General features: G+C 42.2%; 1 protein-coding gene and 1 long non-coding RNA gene across 6 annotated transcripts; one reads left to right on the top strand and one right to left on the bottom strand.

The window, feature by feature from the left end:
• Nucleotides 1-736: 736 nt before the first annotated feature.
• On the bottom strand, nt 737-22,480 carry etv6 (ETS variant transcription factor 6). 4 transcript variants are annotated; one of them, XM_026326385.2, is made up of 8 exons: nt 22,051-22,480; nt 19,503-19,632; nt 7,572-7,736; nt 4,797-4,940; nt 2,521-3,141; nt 2,187-2,329; nt 1,424-1,524; nt 737-1,287 (listed from the first exon to the last, which is right to left on the bottom strand). In XM_026326385.2, the coding sequence occupies exons 1-8, from the start codon at nt 22,078-22,080 to the stop codon at nt 1,185-1,187; spliced, it is 1,437 nt and encodes a 478-aa protein (XP_026182170.1). In that variant the 5' UTR covers nt 22,081-22,480; the 3' UTR covers nt 737-1,184. The 4 variants fall into 4 exon arrangements, with proteins under 4 accessions (XP_026182170.1, XP_026182171.1, XP_026182172.1 ...); XM_026326386.2 differs by having other exon boundaries at nt 19,503-19,629; nt 22,051-22,478; XM_026326387.2 differs by having other exon boundaries at nt 4,806-4,940; nt 22,051-22,475.
• Nucleotides 13,051-21,268, top strand: LOC113141821 (uncharacterized). Of its 2 annotated transcripts, none has more exons than XR_004463023.1 (4): nt 13,051-13,095; nt 17,545-19,106; nt 19,246-19,350; nt 19,507-21,268. It is a non-coding gene; the product is annotated as an uncharacterized LOC113141821 (long non-coding RNA). The 2 variants fall into 2 exon arrangements; XR_003296823.2 differs by lacking the exon at nt 13,051-13,095 and adding an exon at nt 15,712-15,855.
• Nucleotides 22,481-23,862: the final 1,382 nt, after the last annotated feature.

Here is a 23,862-nt window from a genome sequence, read left to right as displayed (position 1 = left end):
CAGTCTGACAGCTCAGCTCTGTGCGCACTAACTTTTAAAGAGACTCCGGAGCGCAGGGCGCAGCGCCGCTACCTCTGCTGGCAATAGCATTATAGTAATCTGACTACTGTTACAGATTCACGACATATTTCAGTTTGATTTGTTGGCTTTTAATGTCTACGTGACAAGGCGGTTTGTGCTTCTAGCATCTCAGATTGAATAATCGATCATTATCTAATTAGATTAGGACAAACTGAACAAGCACAAACTAATGGCCTGAAATCCTCAAAACCGAAAAATAGCATCATCATCATCATTATCATCGTCATCATCTGAAATGGCTCATTAGGAACTGCTGAATAATTATTCACCAAAAAAAAACTGAATCATTCTGATTATGTTAGAAGGCAAAATACAAAAAATAATCACTAAATGTAGGAAGTGAAATACAAAAATAAATAGTTTAAACCTTGTTCTTCTACCAGGTTTAACATTGGATTTAACTGTGAGCACCCATACTTTCTCCTATACATTATTTTTTATTAGAAAGGTGTAGAGTATGTTTGATAACTGTGGGAAACGGCCACTGCTGCTCTTCTCTCATTAAGTTGTCCACTAGTGCCATCGTGTGGATATTTGATGTATTACTGCAGACCTCCCTAAAAGTCTTCACCCAGAGAAATCAGAAATATTGAGAAAATGTGATGGATCGTTTTAATAGTATTTTAAAATGTAAATATACTCCACCCTTAGAGAATTAATTTTGATCAAAAAGGTTTATTCCATAGTGAAAACATTCCTGTCACACACACACACACACACACACACACACACACACACACAGCGTTTCTTTTTACAGACGGCAAAAATCCATAGTATAATGCATGTGAGGAGACAAAAAAATCATAAAAGTGACATAAGCACAAACTGATTGGCTTTTGCAGTTCATCCAGAAATAAAAAGGAACACTTAAAAGTCTTTTCAGCTCTGTCCATCAGTTTTTTTTTTTCTTCTTCTTGCTTTAAGACATTATCATCCTAAGGCAGTCACAAAAGAGATCAGGTTTCACATATCTCTGCGTAGGACTGATGTGAGCGAACGTCCCAGCGCTCCAGATTCAACATCGATTGTTCAGGCTGCTTCTGAAAGGCATCAGCGGCTGTAGTAGTAGTAAGTAGTTCATAGAGTTGTTTTCCCAGAGTTCCTCAGCATTCCTCTTTGATGTAGATTTGTTCGTCTGTGTCGGACTCAAGGTGCTCCAGCCGGTCCGTCTGTCCGTTCATTATCTCATCAGGGGTTTTCATGAACCTGGTGGGCACGACGCAGACAAGGAAACTAGTTCGGTCATTTCTTTTTATTGTTTTGTGGGTGGTCCAATGTAAGAAAATATAACATATATAATGAATAGCACAGCAGATTTTTCTCTTAATGATTTGAACTGTACCTGAATAGAAGTCTTTGTCCAGGCTCTTTCCTGATAATGTTCAGTTTGTAGTAGTGTCTCAGTGCTCGTGACATCTTCTCGTACGTCATGTTGGTCCTGTTCTGTAAGAGTTCAATGAGCAGCACTTTAATAATAGTGTGCTGATCTTTAGAGTCTGTGCCATTTAATGATCATTTGACATATTATCTATTACATTATAAAGTCGTTACAGCCAACCTATTCCTTTTATTGTGACAGTTCAGTTTGTCACTATGAAAAACACCTTTCTATAACAAAATCTTAAATAGTGTGTGCAACTTCATTCTTGGCATTGGAAATATTGTATTTATATGTTTTGGCCACTTGGTGGCAGCAGAAAGAATCTGCCGTCACAACATTGACATGATCACCTTTTAAGTTGACATGTTAAAGCAAGGTTAGAGCTCATTCGGAGTTGTTTCCGCCCTCATGGAGAATTTAAGTCTAATACTAAGACTACTAAGATCTGTTCTGTCCCAACCTGCGGAGGGAAATATGTGATTAGCTGCTACATTTTATTGACCAGATAATCGCTTACTCTGTCTGCTGTTTGGTGCAAATGACGCACAATGTCTTCTTGGTTGCTGAGAGGTATAAAATGAGCCAAAAGTGGCTCATTGATGCTGCTTTACATTGTTTTCTGCAGCTTTAAACTTGGCTTGATCTGGGATGTGGCTGTGCACTGAGACACCTGGAGCCAGATCAAAGACATCAAGCCCCTGGAGCTCACTGACTCTCTGGTTACCTTGTGATTGCCCCACAGCCTGGCCAGGCCGTTGGGGTCCATGATGCGGAAGACTTTGTTCTCTGGATCCTCCCAACGGATGTAGTTCTCGTACCTGTTGTCTGACAGGAGCTGGTAGACATAGTCCCACAGCAGTCTGCAGTCTGTGGGGACACAATAGGGAAACAGTGAGAGAGCGTGTGAGACGCTGGTTTTCAGAGATGAGATTAAAAAAAAGAATCTTATGTCCATCTCTCTAATATTGGGCTCACAGTGTGACTGAAGAAACAGATATGTTTTTAAACGAAGATGTCATGCAGTTGTATACTCGTGAGCCGTGAGAACTAAATCTTACCTGCTATTCGTCCGATGGGCATTTGCTGCTCCTCTGGCGGAGACACGGGCATGATGACATGGTTCCTGTACAGTGACTCCTCCTGCTGCTGCAGTAGATGCTGTTGCTGCTGCTGCTGCTGCTGCTGCTGCTGTGCCAGTGGTATTGGATGATGGTGGCTGTGGACCTTCCCTTCACGCCCGTTCTCGAGTGAGGCCTGAGATGGCGGCCCACTGCGACTGTGCCTGAAGTCCATGCCGGCACCCCCACTGCTCCTGCTCGGGCTGAGGAGCAGCGGATTCATTATAGTGCTGGGCATGAGCTGGATAACACGAGGAGGGCACGCCTCCTGGCCTGCAGGGCTTCCCGGGCAGGGGGCTTCTCGGGGTGTTGCACAACGGCCGTTTGGTGCAGCAGGGGACACTGACAGAGGGTACATTTCCTCAGGCAGGTGGTGGTTGCTGTCCGGCAGCTGGGAGAAGGTTTGGAGGTGGTCATCATTGGCAGGGCGAGGGTGGTTGGGCTCCGGAGGGGACCGTCTTGGGGTTGGGTGATGGGGAGAGCGCGAGCGGTGTCGCAGCTCGATGGTTGGTGGATGCTGGGGGAGTGGCTCTGTACCACGTGGACCTCGCCGTACCGTGTCTATAGTAACAAAAGATACAACATGGCTTAAATATCGACAGATTCTACAGCTCATATCACAGGCCACACAAATCTATACTGAGATTGTGCTGAAACAGTTTATTTTCTGAAAATATGCATTACATATGATGGTTACAACTTCTTAAATGTGATAGTTGGCTATGAATTACAGTGTATTAAAATGAATGGGCTCTGGACCATCAGAGCGCAAAAAAGCCATTTAAAGACCATCCATGACTCTGGATGCTTGTAAATTTTGATGCTAATAGTTGGTTGCAGCCCTTTATGAACATAATTAATAATTCAATGAATCAGACTGCAGTACAGGCTATCACTGTGACTTTGTGTGTTCAGCCAACATTCAGCTGCGTAGAGTCAGCTTCCTGGTTCTATTAGGAAAACCTCAAAGTGTATATTTTTTTCTGGATTTATCATACAGGCATGCCAACACTAAATACATAAAGGCTATCAAGGTGAGACTGGCAGCTACTGCAAAGAAAATCACATGACAAACACTGCAAGCCAAGTGTGAGAAAGAAGCACGTCGATCAAGTCAAACATAGACGTAGATCTGAGTAAAGACCTGAGAGTGTCAACTAAATTCAGCGTTCTGAGCTCTAAAAACGTCATACTAGTGTTAGGGCTGTGATACTGGACTATATAAAAATCTAGGAGGTCCTGGTTATTATGTCCACCCATAGTACATGTTATCTCAAGTGTTCAAAGAGAAAAAGGCCCAGAATACAATGACCTTACCACGACCTTTGAGTAACAGAGCACAAACCGAAGTAGTGACTTGCAGCTTTTAGTATTTCCAGTCATTTGGCTGCATTCCTCGTGCTGTAATTTAAAGGTGCTTATTATTTTACTGGCTTCACACACACCAAAGACCACTAGGTGTCACTAGTGTCCTGCAGTAAGAGTTAGCAGCCTGATTGTATTAGTTTTGATGAGTTCTGGCAAAGGTTCTCTGGTTTGTGGTGAAAGTGGTTTGAATTTTGCTCTGATCGGTTTATCCAGTTGAAAAACAAACCTACACAGTGACACTTAAAACCAGGAAGAAGTAGCAAATACCAGCAAAGTGATCTCTGTACCTACACTAAGCCACCGGAGCAGTTTGTTTAAAGAAAGCAGCATTTCCTTGTTAAACAGGTTTTACTGTCAATATATGGAGTCTGCAAGGTTACTGCTCCATCCCGTCTGACTGCTGCTGTGCCACGTTCCCTCAGATCAGAGCCAGAAAACAGGTCTCAGGTATTTCACTGACCTTTATCGTTACTTCCTTGAACAAAACAAGTGTCAAGTGAAAAATCGTCTGCACTCGGATTGTATATGTAAGGAATCAGTTATGAGGTCTTTAAATCATTTGTGGGTGAAATTTATCTGGCATTATATGTATTATTAATAAAAAAACCACTGATACTAATATATGTAGTTTCTGACCCACTAATGGTAGACATGCAGGTCCCAGTAATCTAGACATCTGCGGGTTATATAGTACAGGACATGTCAGCTTGGCCTAAAGTAATTCTGTTTAATTCCAGAGCTGGAAATACACATACAGGACATGTCAGCTTGGCCTAAAGTAATTCTGTTTAATTCCAGAGCTGGAAATACACAAACTTCATGTAAGAAAGAAGAAAATATCAATTTACCGGACTGACCTTCGTGCTTCAGGTGCTGCACAGCGCCTTCAGCAAGCGAGTGGAAGGAGTTCCCGGGGAAGTATGCAGAGGGGTAAAACACATGGGGCTTCCTTTGCTTCAGGATGTGCTGCAGCAGCTCATACAGGACATCTCCTGCAGAGATGCAAAGGTCAGAGGTTACCATATGTCTCCCCTTAGCATTTTACTGCATAAAATAGACGCTTAATGTTTGCGTCATCCACTGAATCAGACTCCCTTTCCACTTCCCCCAACCTTCCAAGCAACAGGGAGCTTGAGCAATACTGTAAGAGTCACTGAAGACGCACGCCACATTGGACAGTTTCAGGAAAGGGTGCAATGGCAAATCCAGACTTGTTTATTAGAACAACATTTCCTAGATATTCAAAACCTAACCTTGAAGATCCAGTGAGCATAGAGGATGGCAAAAAATGTCAGTTCTTTGTCATGTGACTGCACCCAGTGAGCTTCCTGTTACAGGAGAGATATGGCTCTTCCATAGAGCGAGATAACACAGTGCTCTTAAGAATTAGCATTTTAACCTGGAAGTTAAAATGGACATTTCTCACTCTTGCTTGAATTTTTAATACAAGAATGTACGTTAAAAAAAAAAAAAAAAATCTACCTGCATAGATCAGGACAGTTCAGAGAAAAAAAAAAAAAAAAAACAGTTGTTTGTTGACACAAGCAAATGAGCCATAGCTCTCCATTAAGTACTTATATGGTAATGGTGACACCGGGCTCAAAACCTGAGCAGGAAGTTCAATCAATGATTAATAGCTCTTTTAACAGTAACAGCGTGGACAGCCATCTCATAAGATTTTCTAAAAGGCTTACCATAACAAGGAAATGATTCTCATAAAGGAAGTGATGGTGAACATGCACATAAAAACAAACACACACACCCCTTTCAGTTCTCACTTTCTGTGCTTGTGGCGTTCAGTTACAGCATGGGGAAAATTCCTGCTTCCTGATGCGTGAATGTTTGCCTTGATTTTCAAGCTTAAAGCTCCCCATTTTGCCTAAAATCTGCAAAATGATGTTTATGACTATGAATCACAATCACTAAGAAATCAAAAGGTTGTAACTTTGTATGTGACAGGTGTCCATTTTCCCCATTAAACATATTCAAGTCTAAATATGTAGCTGTGATGTAGCTTCATAAACTGTGCTGCAAATGATTGGAAATGAGGGTCAGACATTCCTGGAAAAAGGTGGTCTATTATTTCACTATTACACGTTGAGTTTCTTAAAGGAAATCATGGCACAAAGAACAGACTGATGGGAACTGCACCCGCATATTTACTCAAAGGAGGAAACAGACTCAACACATGGCAAAAAATTGCACTGTTCCTTAAAATGACATGTTCACTGATGTCACTAACAACAGGGCCAAAGCAACTGAACTGGCAGCTTTTGATTATGATTAAGTCTTAGGACAAAGATATGATCTAAAGCTGCTCGTACATGAAAGCGTGTCACAGCTAACATCAGCTAATGAAACCTCTAACCATGATTCACATTTTCCTAAAACTCAGGTTCTTGAGGATGTGAAAACTTTGAATAGAGTTCAAATGGAAACATCTTGATATGAGCTTGGCAACAGCTGTCAGCTGGGCCGTGTCTCTCTGTAACTATGGGCTATTTCTCAGAACATGCACTACACTGTGAATGATAGTAGGAAATATATATTGAGCAACTTTTATTTACTTTTACAGAGTTCCTCTCAAATGTACAGAGGATCAGATATGACTTATTCATTAATCATTCATATCCGTCCATTAGCTATACAGCTTACTGTCATTTATACTCCTCTGTACAATTGAGACATACTTCTAGAGCTAAAATGACCTGAATTTAACCTGGAATCACAGGTTCCAACTTGTCTTATTTTTACATTTTACAATGCTGATCACTCATTACATCCCACTGCTGTGACCGTCATCCTCAACCACAACACACGCCACTGACTTCATCTCTGTGGAGTGTGAAATTTCCAGGACCCGACACCAGTCACACACAGTGCTTCATGAAGCCTTGCTTCATTTTTAATATGAAAACGCCTCTTTCTTTGCCTTTTTTTTTTCTTTTCATATGCCTGGCCACTGGCGTTGCCCGGGCAACAGTAGAGGTTGGTTTGTACTTCCTGATCAACCATTTCCTACTTCCTCCCTGACAAACCTCGCTGTAACGGCGACCTCCTTCCACTGTCGCCTGACACTGTCGCCCTCCCTCCTCTGCTCCAGTTCACTTTATTGATCTTTAAAGGGTGTAGTTTAGCTGTAAACACATTGATTTTAAAACCACACTCGTAAATGTCTTCATGTACAGACAATTGTTAATTTTGGTCTAACCTTGAAGCAAGGCCACAGCTGATGAATGGTCAGTGTTTGTGCCACTTGAAATTTATATTTATGTAGCTATTCTGCAGTTATTTTTTCTGTGAAGGCCCCAAACAATCCACTTTCACTATCAGTCTTTCTGTGACAGTAGCTGTTACCTTTTTCCCTTTAAAAAAGGAGATCTATATATAACTGCATCAATTTTCCATGGTTTTTCTGCGAACAGTGTTTCCATGACCTAAAACAGTTCTTCCTTTCTCGTTGGTAAATCTTGTTTTCCAGGTTGAGTCCTGCCCAGTTAGACCAAAAATCTAATGCTGAGTCATTTCTGAACCTTTTCACTGGTGCCTCTAGTTTTTCCATCCTGAAACACGTCTCTAATACACCCAAGAGACATATAAATAGGTGCAAAGAAGAGAAGTACCGGAGTGTGGGGATCTGTAGCGAAAGTCCTCCTTGGTGAGCAGCAGCAGGGCTTTGCCGTTCATCTGGAAAGAGCCGCTGGTGATCGGCCGCAGGGCAAACTCTTTCTCTGCCCATCGCAGCCACTGGGCCACGTCCTCCCTGCTCCAGAAGACCGGCTGCAGACCTGGAGGAAGAAGGATTTGGGAGAAGAGGTTAAGACAAGGGTTCGGCTAAGGAGCAGGAAAACGTAATTGCAGGCAATAGGAAGGAAAAAAATAAGGATGAGCTCAGTGAAGAAGAAGCAGAAAAATGGGGGGGGGGGGTTTGGGGGCGAGGAAGGAAGAAAGGAAAGGCAGGAAGGAGGGGAGGGTGAAGAGGAGGGATGGGGAGGAGGGAGATGAGGGGGAGAAAGGAAGGAAGGAGGCAGAGGCAGTAAAAAGGATATTGAGGAAGTGAAGATAAAAGCCAAAAGGAGGGAGTGATTACGGGAACGGCAGCTGAGATAAAGAAAAAAAAGACGAAGGAGGCAGAGAGGAGTCAGAAAGGGAGAGTAGGTTAGAATAAAAGATTAGAAGATGATAGGTTAAGGGGAAGAATACGAAATGAATCACAAGGATAAAGCACAAGGGGCAGGGGAATATATGAGAAAGATATCCAGCCTGTTATTTTATTTGATCTGCTATGATCTGTTCTGCTCTTTGCTCTCTGAACTCCTGACAGGCACATCAGAGGATGGACAGTTTGTTATTTTGTGTATATGGGACACATGGAGGAAAGGATTGCAGAGGAAACAGAAATGACGGTGTCTTTTTTTTTTTTTTTTTCTGTCCCTCCCTCGCACTCTGAACTGTCTCTCACTGCCGTGGGAACAGGAGTCTAACACATCTGCACTGGTGACCACCAAGCATGTTGAGGCAGCAGCCGAGAGGCTTAACAAAAGCTCAACAACCTCACTTAAAATCTGTACAGAATTTGACTGATTACACCCAGATACTACCTGACACTACATGACACTACCAGATACCACAGTTGAAGATGAAGTTCCTCCAAGGACTTTATGGTCTGTCAGCTTATTAAGTAAGCAACATTGCTTGTGTTCTGCGGCCTTATGAAAAGTTGAGACACCCCCACATTTAAAAAATCCTAATACCAGGCTGTGAAATCAGTTAAATAAGTCGTTAACCTTAATGACTAAATATTCCAATAGTTTTTTTTCATCCAGTTCCAGGACACTAGGCTTCATTAGCTGCCGCCTAGTTTACCAGTTTATAACATTTTTATTCAAACTTTATACAAGCAGATGAGCTGTTGTTCTCTGGATCTGCCAGCTGAGTTTTATTTCTGAAATGTTCCCCAACTCAGATATTCTGGATATTGTCTTGACATAACAGGATGTATATTTTTAGCATTAAACATAAACATTTTTGACCCTTATTTATTCCAGTTAACACAGATGCTTCCAGCTCTTTGTATCAGTTTAAACTCCTGGTGTAACCCGATGATTTACAGTGTGACTCAGACTCGCCCCCTCTTTTTTTTTTCTAAAATCTCCTTCTCATTTTCACACAAACACACACGCACGCACGCACGCACACGCACACACACACACACACACACACACACACATAGAAACAGCGTTGCAACAGTGCAGAACATCCATGACACCCACATGAAACGTAACTACTAATTTCTTACATCTCACTTATCGCCCGGCCTCAAACGCTTCCTCTGGGAGTCGGACAGCTGTTATCTTTGGCTGCCAATGTCACTGTCACACAAGTAATAGGAACCTTGTGTTCGCTTTCAGGCCTCCTCCCCTTCAGCTCCCCCCACCCGTCAAACAGAGGAAGTTTTCACAGAGCGCGATCAATATAAAATGAAACCCTGTCTAGATCATCAGCTTCCTATATCTTCCTTTCCTTTCTAGTTCTCTATATTCAGATTGTGGCACGAGCGCCGTCGATAAGTTCGGGAAGGCTCAGGTTATCTGCAGCACAGCTCACAGCCCATCGAGCTCTGACCCTCTGCTCGTCCACAGACATCTAATGTCAGGGAATAGGATACAGGTGTTTCACAACCACAGGAACTAGTTGTGGGCTGATAAGGAACTACTGTGTATTTCTATGTATTTTCTTCCACTTCTTTTTTCCTCCAGACATTTTCTAACTCCTCTATGTGTAATATATGTATATGCTGTCCCTTTTCCAGCAGCGCTGATGATTAAAGCAGTATAGTTGATATGGAATATTCTCAGAGAACTAGTGGTTTGCTAAGCTTTGTTTCTTCTGTAGTGTCTACAAATGTTTTTCGGTTTAAATGTAACAGGACTACTGACCAGGAACAGATCGAGGATGCAATGGAACACTCTTCCTGACTACATCATTGACTTTTTATCAATATTGAATCAAGCTGCCATCTGCACTGCATGGAGCAGCTGTACGTTCGTCTCTCGCGGCTGACTTGTGAGAGCAGGGAGGCCGAGGCGAGCAGCAGTGCGGCCCAGGTCGCGAGGTCATGGCTGCGGTATGCTCTCTCCAGGGCCGGAGAGTGGTGCTGCTCTGCCAAAAACCCTCCGAGATCCGGCCTCCGCCATCTGCACAGAGCCCAAAGGAGGAAGCAACAAGGGGAGCAGAAAGGGGGGAGGAGGAGTAGAAGGAGGAAGAGAAGGGCCCAAACAAACATGTCCCACAACGCACTTTGGCAGGAAGCAATCCAGCGTGGGCTCTGATTCAGCACAGGAAACTTCCTGCGGTAAGGTTAGAGAGTGACGCCGGGAGGTTTATTAACAGACGGCAGCAAGACTGAGAAGCGAAAAGGAAGAGTGGAAACAGAAAGGAAAGAGTGATGAGAGCAGCAGTGGGTAGTGTGCATGGACGGGGGAAAAATAAAGGCAGATGTGCTAAATTAGCAGGAACAAGAGGACTAAACAGAGATGCACAAACAGGAAGGAAAACAGATCCTAAGCCAGTACTTACATAAAGTTCACAGAGCAAGGCATCATACTCCTGAATCCTGCTCATATCTGACTCTTAACTGTTTTCTCTGTGCAGTTTTCTGTTTTATTACCTTGCTCTAAAGTAGAACTTGGGATTTGTTAAGAATTCAGTTTATGAGTTCACTGATTCCTGAAAACCAACTTGTTTTGAAGTCCAAGTCTGGGCTCAAGTTTGTGGTCTGAGGTCTTTGCTTTTTGCCTACAGGTCATGTCATTCTGAGTCCAATACAAGTCCTTATTTTCACAACTCAAGTCCAAGTCTCGAATCTACAAAGTCTGTCATGCTTGGCTTATATAACAATGTATATGTTGTATAAGCAGCAATCAGCAAACTACTTAAATAAATTACTGTAGCATAGTAAAAAACTGATGTTAACACATCCAACTGTTAATACAATTCAAAAGTCATTTGACAGTGTGAATCATGTAAAGTAATAAAAAAAAATTGAAATGTGTTAATGGACCAACAAATCCCTTCATAACCAATTCCAGCTCAGTGTGTGTGTTTGAATTGTTCTGGCCCATTGGTAAGTCTCTCACTGCATGTTACCACTACTCAGCAGACAGCCAAAACTCTGACAGCTGAAGGTGAACCACTGGAGATTTATTTGCCACCTTGTCAACACTGATCATTTCTTATTCCAGGATTAAAACCGTCACATTCAAGTTGCGAGTTTCAGGATCTTAGTTTGTATCTCATACCCATGTGATCTAGACAGGAAGCGATTCCTAAAGTGAAAAGTGCAGCTAGTCAGACACAAACATCCTCAGATTATTTTAAGGTGAAAAGAAAAATAAATGGCTTAGATAAGGAGTGAGAAGAGAAAATAGAGCACCTTCAACTCTGCCACTCGAGAACACATTCACACTTCCTTCAGCTGATAAATTCGTCCTTTCTGGTTGTTTTCTGTCAGAGAATCTGTTACAGAGTTGTCGCAGGTTACAGGAAGAAAATCAATTTCAGTCTTGCTTGTCATCATTCTCCCTTTGTTGAATGCATCTCAGGTTTGCAGTGTGTGTGTGTGTGTGTGTGTGTGTGTGTGTGTGCGCGCGTTCTTGAGAAATGTGTGTGTTTACATTGAATAAAACCCTCAAGCACGACAACAGCAGGATCCCAAGCCTTGACTAAACCGTGGGCTCCAAATCCTCTCTGATGACACATAATTTTCACTATGTGGTTTCTCAGGCCCCCGCTCACACTCACTAACACACATACACGCATAGAGCGCGCAAGTTGCCAGGGTAACTCTTAAGCGCTTGGGATGAATGAAGGGAAGAGGAGGATGAGATCACTGGTATCTTGTTTCGTTGTTGCTGTACAGAAGCCCTCAACTTCCCGTCTCATCCAGACGAGTTAATGAGGTCCGTCCCGCTGTGAAGCTTAAAAGTCCCGTCCAGAATCGCGGCTTAGCTCTGCACGGCTCAGCAGCACTCACACCAGTGCCCTTGCTGCTTATGTTTCTCTCACATGACTGAAAACTGCAACGACAACTGTCCCTTGATATGTGACTGACAACCAAGAAACAGCCTCTAACTGTAACCACTATCTCCATTAGGCATGTTTGAGGGTCCATAGTTTTGATGTAGGGTAAACACTGTGCTAACAGCTGTGTGTTATTTCGCTCTAATTTCTTTTTGGCTTAGGTTGCTCGTGCAGATCCTAGCTTCTAGCTGAATGCTAATTCTAATCATAGTATTAAATGTATTAGTTATTTTCATATTGGAAAAATTACAAAATGATTTTTTGCTACTGAAAGTGCTGCATTGTTGAGCTTAATGAGCACTACACTCTCACAATGCAAGACACAGCGAAACCTAGTCTCCTAAAAAGGCATCTAGAGATCATTCTTTTGGTTAGTCAGTTAAGAGTCTACAAAATGTTCCACCTGAGAGCCAAGAGCTTCCAAACTCACTGATTCCTAGATATTTATTAGAAATTTCACTCCGTTTCATACAGTTATTTTCCATCCCAGTGAAGTTAGGCGTATTGATCCTAATGATTTCTAATCTGGCTGGTTGTGCTCAGTCTTTCTGGTGTGTCGTGTTCTTCTGTCCCTTTTCTATTTGTATGTAAAACTGAAACAAAACTGCACACATGCTGTATTTTGAGTCATTCTGTGATGTGAAAGTCTGGCTTTGTTTTCTATCAGACACTCCCGAGTTTTAACAGTTTAAATAAAAGACACAACCATGCACATAGAAATGTCAGACAGAGGATTTCAGTTTAGCCTGACCTGGATGAACTATAAATATACAAAAAAAAAAAAAAAAAAAAAAAAAAGCTTGGCTGCATGAGTAAGGCTGGGACTTTGCTCTCCAAACTCAAAGCTCCTAAGTCACTCAGTTCTTCAGTAAATGTTTACCTTTTCTCTCAAAGCAGAAGTAGGCGGATATTGGTCTTGCTATCTGAATAGAGAAAAGGTTTTTCTTTCTCCAGACGGAGAAGGAGGAGGAGGAGGAAGAAGAAGGAAGGAGGAAGGAGGAAGGAGGAGGTGAAGGAGGAGGAGGAGGAGGGCTGGCCATGACCTCCTGACACCCACAGGAACATGTGAGTATGAGAGCACACACATTTCCTCTATTAATCCTCACACCCTATTCATCTCCTCTCACTTTGTGTGTCTCTGCACTGATTCCCTCTCAGGTGGGTGCGGCAGGGAAAATCCACCTACACACACACACACACGTACACTTTTACTTTTCACGTCCCCCCCCCACCCCCCACCCCCCACTTCTCTCATATTCATCCTCTGCTTCCTCTACCGGCATGCACGTGCACGTCCCCGTCCACAGAAACTGGACTTCATCCAGTCAAAACAAACATAAAACAGGTCATCAATCACACTGAACTTTTATGGCCAGGAAGTAGCGCGACCTGTTTTTGATAGCTTGTTGTTGAGCGCAGGAGCAAGCTGGCTCTTGTAGGTTAGTTCCTGAATCCAGCATTAACTGCCACTCTTCCTTTTGTTCGGGAGCCAATTTTTTTTCTCTCTTTTCTTTTCTGTTTTTTTTTTGAAAATGCAGACATTTCAAAGACATTTGTGAAGTAAATCAAAAGGGCCCTTCTTGTTGAAACACCCCCCACACACCCTGTAAGCACCCTATACTTCTTTTCTTTCCATTTAGAGAAAGTAAAGTCAGCATTTAGTGCAACACATTAGCTGTCACATCTAAAAGCTCCAAGCTCAAGACCTTCCTGTCTTAAACTTCTGAACGTTCTCCCAGTTTGTCTGCGATCTTTAAGGAGATCAACTAAAGATATTATATATTCAGAAGTCATATATATATATAATTATAATTATATGCTGCCAAATATTTTTGCTAAAGTTTCCTCAGATTAGAAGCGGTGCTTATTAAGTGCTTATTTATGCCACTTATTTCAAAGAAGACAGATGGAAAGTCCTTATTTTGGGACAGTCTCACTGTGTGATGCAGGATCTTAACACTGCATTTCCCAGAATCCCCAATTAAACTAAAAAGAAATAGTTATAAATCAGAATCAATTCATGAGCCACAGTGATTATCTACACAGCCTGTAAATGTTGCAGTGTCTTCTGCTGCTCTGGAGGTGTGTGGCTAACTGTGAGAAAATTACATCAAAAGTCTCAGCCAGTTAATCATAGTGAGTTAAAAAGCCTGTGTACAAATCTGGGGGCAACACTGTACGCCCTAATTCTATTCTGTACCTCTCTATTGGTCTGTGTTGTGTTCAAACCATACCATTTCAATAATCTCATAACACTCAGTATGCAGACAAAAATATCTTTGTGCGCTATTGCTTCATGCAGTGCTTAATAAGAAGTATATGAGCTATTCACAGCTGTGAAAGAATTAAAATACACTGTAGAAAATGGTGAAAAGCTCTGGGAAGGCAGTGGAAAACAAATAAAAAAAAACATTTTAGAATGAACTCTCGGGGGTGTCTTGGTAAGATACAGTCTGTTAGACCAGCTGAGGACATTTGTTGCATGTTGTCTCCTGGGTTTCTTATCTGCCTCCACCATCTTTAGCAATAAAGGCAAATGTGCAATAAGTAAATAAATGAATCTTCAAAAAAAAACATTTATGTCTTTGTGAAGTTTAATTGACGTCATTACAAAGTCCCAGTTTGATATTATCTGTACTGCATCATGACAGTACAGATACTATCAGATAACAGTATTAAAGAACGGTATATAGTGCATACTTTATTTAATTGAAATTAGCATGCAGTGGTATGAAAATAGGGCAAAGACGTGGAGTTTGATAGACATCAGTGTTGCATTAGGGGAAGTCTTAGGATTTATTGGCTTTGGATTTTGGTCCATAATGAGGACTAACAGTCCATGTATCTGAGCCCTTGTTGCCTCTGTTTTGTGTCTCGCCCGTGCCCTGACTTTATGAGTGTGTGATACTAAATCTCAGCATTTCTATGCAGATGTCCTAAACCAACTGCTTTGGGTATTTGCCAATATTTAGTCTAATCAGATTATATTATATATTATATTTACCTAAATGTTTTATTAATAGATTGAGAGAATGAAATAACAGCTGTACCCTAGTAAATCTGACACACCTTATTTTTTGTAGTGATTTGATAGAATTAAAGGACAAACTGGAAGAATGTGGCTCATGAAAATGAACTGGCACCTTCAGCTGGAGAGAAGACGTATCACTGTAAACTACAGAAATCGGCTCGCAACTGAAAACCTCATTTGTGAGGGTTGTTCCCCCACAGACAGTCTTTGGCTGAGTACAGACACCAGCTTGCAGAATGCGCTTTAACCACACAACAGACGGTTTCATTCTGGCCAGTCATCAAGTTACTCATGGAATTAACGTTAATTAGCAGGAGCTGATATGCCCCGCTGCCGGCCATGTTTGTCACTTTAACCAGTGAAAACGACGGTTAGCACCCCTAAAACTGAGAAGCTGCTACCTGAGTGTTTTATACACTACTGTTTGCTAATGATAATTAGTGTTGTAAAGTGAATCTGTGCAATTTGCCAAGCTCAGTGTTTGAACTCTCCAGAGACTTTTTCATAATCACACTATCTTTAATTGTCATTTCCATGACCAGTGAAATTCTCTTTTGTAGAGTCCATCTGATTCACAGGGATATTTATTATTATTTAGGGGATATCATGATCATTATTATTATTATCATTATTATTATTTAAGACTTTTCCTGTAAATCATTAACAGTGCGTGTTGATTGTGATGTTTGGAGTAAAGCAACGCCCCCACACACCACCCCCCAGTTTGAGACGCCATGTGGAGTATGTCGTGAACAGGAAGAGAAGGGGGCTGTGCTCAGCTCACTCACTGGCATGTAAGAACAGTTTCCCTTTCAGAGGAGAAAAGACAGCAAGTTAAAACACACACACATACACACACACACAGTTACACACCACAACAACAACAACAACAACAACATTTATTCAGGAAGCGCCGTCTGCCCACTCAGGAAATTCCTGAGGACAAGAGCTGCTTCCAGGGGCAGGAAATTTCCCCTCAGAAAGGCCTAAACACACACACACACACACACACAATATACAAACACACACACACTTTATAACATCAATTCCCCCACATTGTAAAATGGGTAATATACCACAAAGAAAGAGACAGACACCAAAGGAAGCTGGTGAGGGGTTTACAGTCATGTACGGTAAAACAAAGACACACTTACTTACTTACACACACACACACACACACACAGTATACACCTACACTACCTCTGGCAAGCCTTGCACAAAGACACAAGATTCACACACACTCAACCACCCACTCCTACAAGCATGCATAGTGCAAACCCAGCTGTGAGCACACACACCAAGGAAACCAGCCAGTCTTGTTTCCATGGACATAGAATTTTTTTTCTTATCATCCAGAAATATATTTCTACTCTTGCAGCTACTGTTCTTGTGTATTTAAGTTTATTGTGAAATAATGCTGGAACACCTTGTGTTGCAGACCTTTAAATAATTCACTGTTTTCTCACTCACGATCTCTGTTGCGTCATGTTTTAGAACGTGGGAGCCATTTTGAGTAATTATGCCTGGATTGCAACTGAATTAAAACAGACAAATCCAGTTCATTGGCTAGTGTGTGCACTATTTCATTGTGTGTGTTGGTGAAACCCTCCCAGGCCTTTTAAGACTCATCTCACTTTTGTCACAAACAAACAAACAAAATGTCACGGGTGGTTGACAACACTCCTCTGCTAACTGCACATTTGTCTACCGGCAGACTAATAGTCCAGGATGATTCCTTTAACTCTTTAATGACCTGTTTAATGTGGATGTGTTTATGGCTACAACTGAAGAAAACAGTAGATATCCTTTGATACAGATTCCTAGACAGTGCCATCTTAAGCAAAAGAGTGTGTGTGAATAGAAACCTGTAGTCCCCGCTCTTTCTTTCACGTTTACTTAACCTTCTACCTCAAAAATTAAACATATTGGAGAATACACAGAGGTATATGAAAAGACTGATACCACCCTCATGTCTGTATTTTAAATATAATGTTATAGCCATAATGATTTCAGAATTAAGAGGCTTTTTTGGCTTTTTATAATCATTTCTACTGAAATGTCTCTTCTAATGAATGGAAAGGATTATTACACTAATTCCACTGACGATTCAGTGAAATGACTGTGATGCACCTGATTTTAAAAACCTACAAAACAACAAACGAGATGGACAAAGTGGTAACCAAAGGAGAGTATTTCAGTTCTATTCATATGTTTTTATATGTTGTAGTGTGATACAGTCATGTCTGGCTGAAAGAGTTAAAAATCGAGCCTGGTAGCATTCTTTAGTGTGAGGAGCAGGCTGCAACTCTCCCCGATCTAATCCACTTCCTCCCCAGGAAATGGAGAAGGCGGATTTCTGCCCACACTGCAATTTCCTCCCTCATTCTTTTTCTTTCTGCCTTTTCCCCCCTCTCCCCCACCCTCTCTCTCTCTCTCTCTCTCTCTCCACCACCCCTCTCTCTTCCTTGCCTCTCTCCCCTCAGGACAAAACTGCCTCTGAGTGTGGGGGTTAATGGACGGCTTGTTTTCCAACACGTGTGTGTTTAGATAGGCACGAGGAGAAAGGACGAGCAGAGGTGTTTTGGACAGTGTGTGCACAGTGACAGAGATATGAAAGTGGATCCCAACCAGGAACATTCACAAACTAAACACTGTAGAGGGAAAAAAAAAAAAGACATTTTCCTGACCTGCAGATGTGTTGAGTCTGTGTGAGGAACTGTGTTTGAAATCTGACTAAAATAAAGTGGGACTTCCACATGTCTGCGGATGTGAACTGACCCATCGGTTTACTCGACAGGAAACTCAACGCGGACCTGTTGAGCTTCTTCCTTTTTCTGCAACAATGCAAAAGAGGAAGTGGGCTGAGGGAGTTTCCTGTGTGTCTCATCCAACCTCAGACTGTGCAGACGCCCAGCCCGACGCCCCACACAAGGCCTGAACTTCACACTTGCCAGGAAAGAAAAAAAAAGAAATAATAAACTGGTTAAATATTGACGGACGCATGGACAAAGCAGCTCAGGGTTACTCTTTGAACACGCAGCCTATCTCTTGGCATCGCTCCAGCCCCACCTGCCCTGTGATTGGTTAAGCAACAGTGAGTCGATGCAATCGAACCGAAGCCCTGTGGAGTCGTGAATGTCACTGCGTTGCTTCACCTTGTTTACTTACACCTTTTCAAAACAGATTTCAACATGTTTTCATTTTACTGACTGACCTATAGACCTTTGGCTTCTCTTGTGGTTTAATTAACACTGCATCTAAAATTAAATGAACAGAAGAAGGTCCAGGTAGTGTCAGGTGTCATAAACCGCTGTGCGTTATAAAGGTGGTTTTCCTTGGTCTGAACCAATGTAGAAAACTTGCCATTGTTGTGTTTCAGCTCTATATTTGGTGTGTTCTGATTCAGTGCAAACAAAAACTGTATGACTCCCAGTTAGTGTGTTTAATGGATTCCAGCTACTCTTTGATACACCTGCCCTCCCACTGATCAAACATACATAATATTAAAAGATGGAGTTTTCTTATGATTAAAAAAAGTTATATTTATATTGTTTCAGCAAAGCAGACTTTTAGAGCATTTGTAAATGCTGTATTATATTTTGCACAGTTGCTTGCTGTGCTGTGATTGGCTGAAATTGATTTTCAACAGAAGAATGGCCATCAGTTTGGACCTGACCTATTTAAATCAATGAAAATATCAGAGATGATGGATGCATCTTGGACCTGACTTTTTCATATGATGTTGGAAGGTGCATCAACGTCCTACACTCGAGTTTTCAGACTTTTCTCTTTAAGTGGCAGGTTCATATTTGTACTGAAATTTGCAGGGGTCTATTTAATCAACTCTCTCTGCCCTGTCGTACCATTGACCCGTCTTCTATCACTCCCAGCCTCTGTGTGTTCTCTGCTCTTTACTATCTATAGCTGGCTTCTGTGAAACTGTTGGTTATTCCAGTGCAGTAGGACTGTCAGTTCTGGTCCAGTGAAAGCATGTACGGTTCATGTGTCTGACCCCGGATCTGCTTCAACACCTCCTACCTGAAAGGTATGGCTTGACTGAGCCAGCACTCATGCAGCAATAATGGTGGGTGTATGTTGCCATGATTGAATGTGATAGGTTTAACTATTAAAACTGATATTCCACAACATTTTTTATTTACCTTAGCTCTTTTCATTTTGATAAGGCTGTCTACAGCTTCTGTTTGCTGTCCTGGACTCTGATATTACCACCTGCAGAAGCTCAAACCCACATGGCTTGACTGACAAGTGATTTTCTGGGATGACACCAGGTAAATATTGGATTTCCCAGATGACCACATCAGCCAAACTAAAACATTTACAGCACAAGACGCTAAAAGCCAAACAAAAAATCAATCTGTCTGATCAATGCGTGTAGGAGTCACTGCTCATCTGTGTGTGTCTGTGTGTGTGTGTGACTCACGCAGGTGCGCAGGCAGCCTGGCAGGCTCGTCCTCCATTCGACTGGCTGGCCTCGTGGTGGGAGCATGGACGGGGGAGGAAGTGGAGTTTGGCAGCGGGTTCGCGGAAGGACTGAAAGAGCTCCTCTCCTGCTATGAATAGACACAGAGACACAAAGCATGGCTCACAGAGCTCCACGACACACCCGCCCTGAACCCAAACAGCCCCACGCCGCCTCACCTCACCTCGCTGTGCACCCACAACGCAGGACACGCTTGGTCTCATCGCAGCAACAGGGGAGTATAGTCTATGTTTCTATTAACTGGTACACTGACCTGTCATGCTGCAAAGACAACATCCTGGAAATGCAAATGTACACAGCACCATCCATGCTTTTGCATGTGTTGCTTTGCTGTGGAGTAAAGCCCTAAACTAAGCAACACCCTGTTTGATAAGATGTTAACATCAGTATGTTACCAGCTACATCAGCTGTCACAATGCAAGCAGAACATGCACATACAGACATCCATGTTTTTCTAATGAAGGGATTAATGGGTCTAACCCTTCAACTGGAACGGCATCTGTGTTAAATCACATCTCATCTTTCAATAATCCATCAGTCTTTGTAGTCAGTTACAAAGCACAAATATCAACATCCCTCCGTGTGCTCTGCATCACAGTAATGGACTTTTAAAAATGTATTTATACCACTGTATAAAATTAAATGATTAATAACTAAATGATTAATAACTAATCAGCACATTTTGAAACAGTACAGTTGTTAGTTGCAGCCCTCCCCAGGATACGCTGAGCTTTTAGTCTAGTGTAAGGTATGAGGTTTTCCACTCTGTGGTCATTCTCCACTGACTTGTTTGATTTCTTGCAAATAGAGACAGAGCATGAAGCCACCTCGGTTTCTAGAGGAAATGAAGCTTGGGGTTTTGCTGTTTGTCCCTCCACTTTCACCAGCCCCCCCCCCCCCCCAGCCACTCAAGGACCTGCACACCAACTGTATGTACCAGGAATTTCCTGTGGAAGCCAGGCAATAATCTTTCGGACTTCTATTTCCTCCTCTCAGAGGCGAACGCCTCTCTCGCCCAGCTTGACATCCACTTTCTAAAAATTCAGTCATCCAGAGAAAGGAAGCAGCCTCTTCTCTGCTGCCACTGCAGCGTTCACACTTTAGGACAAGCAGCAGAAAAGGGAAAGTGATTTGTGACAGTGTGAAGGTGAATGGGGCGGGGAGTCCTGTGTGTGGTGGAAAACTTCTATCAGAGTGAAGTGCTGATCGTTCGTCAGCATGCAGCTGCAATCGCAAGTGACATCAGACTCAATAATGAGGAGACGTACAGTCATAAACAGAGCAGCATATTTCACTTTCTGTCATTAAACAGCTCAGGGTGTTTTCACTTACACCATAACTCAATCTGCTGTAGCTGCTCTTCTCTTGACATCCCAATTAATGATGTCATTATCTCTTCTATCATTAACCTGTTGATTTGATTCTTGAATTGTCAAAAGAAATTTAAAAAGTGTTCATCACACCTTTAAATATCTTTTGTTTTTTTTCCACACTAACAGCCCAAAGCCCCAGATATTGAAGTTCAAGAAAGAGAAAACACACAGAAGCTGCATCATGGACAGCAAAATGAATTTTTCAGCTCTGGATAGTGTTGGCTCTGAGGATGACTCTGTGCTGATCATTGCTGGCATAAATCCCAGACTGTTTTTCTTCACCTGTGATAGGATTCTATTCATTACTAATTAATAAAGGATTTGTTATTTAGATTACAGCATCATAAGCACAACGTGTGTTCTGATTGTTTGCACAGTCTGACCAGAAACAACCGAACCAAAAAAAAAATGTAATTAGAGTTGACAGTTTTAAAAAGCATTAATAGCTTTTATTAATTAATTGATTCGTCTGTTTATATATAGGGGGGAAATGGCGGGTCCAAAGTGGAGCCTTCATGTGTCTTTTTCTTTTGACTAACCATTTAAAACCAAAAGAAACAGATAGTCGATTAATCAGTGAGATCAGCTTCTAGTTTCAGCTCCAGAAATGACTAAAATATCAACGTTGGCGTCTGTTTCCATGTAGTTTTACGGAGTAAAGAACTGCTCCCTAGTTAACTGTAGTATATGTTAAAGTGAGTTTAACACCTCCACCTCCTCTCCGTCTCTATTGTTATGTAGTAACTGACTGAGCCTTGTTTTTTTTGTTTTGTACTGCTCCTCTGCAGAAATGTCTCCACGTCTGGCTCACATCGCGCTCGCCCACCGGCTCCGGTCACTTTTCGGTGCCGTTAAATCGCAGGCAGTCACGACTTGTTTCCCAGCAGCAGCAGCAGCAGCGGCGGCGGCGGCGGCGGCAGAGAGGAGGCGAGCTGTAAAGCGTGGAGCAACAGATGACGAGCAAAACAAACGCGCCTGAAAGCTGCACGGCGCTCCGAGCTCCTGCAACCCCCCTGCAGGAGGAGAGCCCCGGCCATAGCGCCGGACACCCCGACTGCAAACTAGTGTCCGCCGAAGGAAAACAAAAGAGGAGAAGGGGGAGCCGACGGTGTTACCTTTATCGCCGCGGAGGAGGGTTCAGACATGATCTCCCGTCAACTTCTCTCCTTGCACTTTTCCGTTTTGCTTCTCCTCTGTAGCTCCTCTTCTTTCCTTCACAAACCCGCACAGCAGCGGCACAAGAAGAGGAAAGAGAAGCGGTCCCACTGCTCGGCTTCTTATCGAGGCAGAAGTTGTTTTTGTTTCATGTAGTCCCTTTTTTTGTCTTGATTCTTTTTCTATCTCCTAGTCGGGTCCATAGCGCAGCTGTCGGTGTGAAAACTTCTTTTGTCTGCGTGTGTTTTCCCTTCACATGTCGGCAGCGCGCTGGTTAATAATCCCTTCCTGGAAGAGACACCGAGGAGAGAGAGAGACAGAGAGTGAGAGAGTAAGGGAGAGAGAGAGAGAGAGTAAGGGAGAGAGAGAGAGAGGGAGTGAGAGAGTAAGGGAGAGAGAGAGAGAGAAGTGTCCGTCTCTCTCTCTCTCTCTCTGTCTCTCTCTCATTGATTTGGATGTGTGTAAAACGGCGAAATGACGTGAATTCCCAGCATTGAGCCTTGCCCCCTTTTAAAGGGAAACCCAAAGCAGGAAATCGCAGCAGGTCGCGTTGCAGACGTACATCCACTACAGGCTGAAGACATGCAGCCGCACAAAGACTTGTTCTATTTCTTTATTTCTTGATTTCAATCAAGGCTTAATGCAAGTGATGTTGCATAATAGGTCAAATCTGACAGCATGCAGTGCACAGTGCACACAGGGGGTAGCTCAGGGGACAGGGACTCCATGTGAATTCATACATATTTAGTTATTTATTCATCTGAATTGGTTAATACTGCATATAGATTATTTTGCAAACAAACAAAATACCACAAAGTACAGAAAGGTAACTTCTGAGATAGTCCCTGCTGTTTTTGTACAGAGGCACAGGGTCTACAACAGGAAAACTAAGACTCAAATAGGAATGAATATTGTGTTGCATGTAAGACATTAAATACTTTATCTTCATATGGTCTCAAAGAGAATAAAGAAATTATTATTATTATTTATGTATTTATTTATTTACATTGGTCCAAATAGAAAAAACTTTTAGATATAATGTGGTTTTCAAAGTAAGGTTCAGGAACCCAGCTAGGTCCAGTTTCCTATAGTTTTTTGTGCTGATTTTACGTCACTGTATAATTATTAGTGTGTACAATGGGGGAAATGTACAACAACAGTGTGCACATCTGAATGAACATTGAATTGGCAGAAAAATTAAGGCTGCATTAGTCAATATTTTTATATTAATAATGGATTGAATGGCTGCAGGCAATGCAACAGATAATTATTACCACTTTCTCCTAAGCTCTGTGGAGCATCTTAGCATCTTTCGTCTTATTGTTTTGGTTTTACAGCTGTAACTACCGTTTTGGCTCATGCCTTTTATTTTTTACTGTAAAAGTGTTAAACACACTCTACCTGCTCAGGGTCAAACAGCAGAGAGCCAAAGCTGATGTGGATTTAGTGGCTGTAGATTTACTTCTTGGCTCAGACTTATTTCTGCAGTTTATGTTCCATCACAAACTAAAATTAACAAAATTTCCTGAATTTAGAATTAAAATTTGAGTAGAAAATGGTGAATTTCCCGTTAGAAATGAAAGTATCCTGTCTCCTTTGGTGTTTTGCTGGCTGCACTGGTGAACACTGGTTAACATGTTGGTACAAAGTCCGCCATAGGTGTTCAACCAGTTTGAGATCTGATAATGACAATGTTCGTAGTCTTAGACTTTTCAGTATGGAAGCACATGATAACCTCTGGATAATGTGGTATGCATCTTAGATTGGTGGAC

Source organism: Mastacembelus armatus, chromosome 23 (genome assembly GCF_900324485.2).
Source record: "Mastacembelus armatus chromosome 23, fMasArm1.2, whole genome shotgun sequence".
NCBI classification, from domain to species: domain Eukaryota; kingdom Metazoa; phylum Chordata; class Actinopteri; order Synbranchiformes; family Mastacembelidae; genus Mastacembelus; species Mastacembelus armatus.
This window is presented reverse-complemented; position numbering and strand designations above follow the sequence as displayed.

Coding starts and splice junctions, on each gene's coding strand:
- etv6 (XM_026326385.2), bottom strand. CDS start 22,080: ATGTCTGAACCCTCCTCCGCGGCGATAAAG. Junction 7,737..19,502: donor CAGGCTGCCTGCGCACCTGC/GTGAGTCACACA, acceptor TTCTTCCTCCAG/GTCTGCAGCCGGTCTTCTGG. Junction 3,142..4,796: donor GAAGCACGAAGGTCAGTCCG/GTAAATTGATAT, acceptor TTGTTACTATAG/ACACGGTACGGCGAGGTCCA.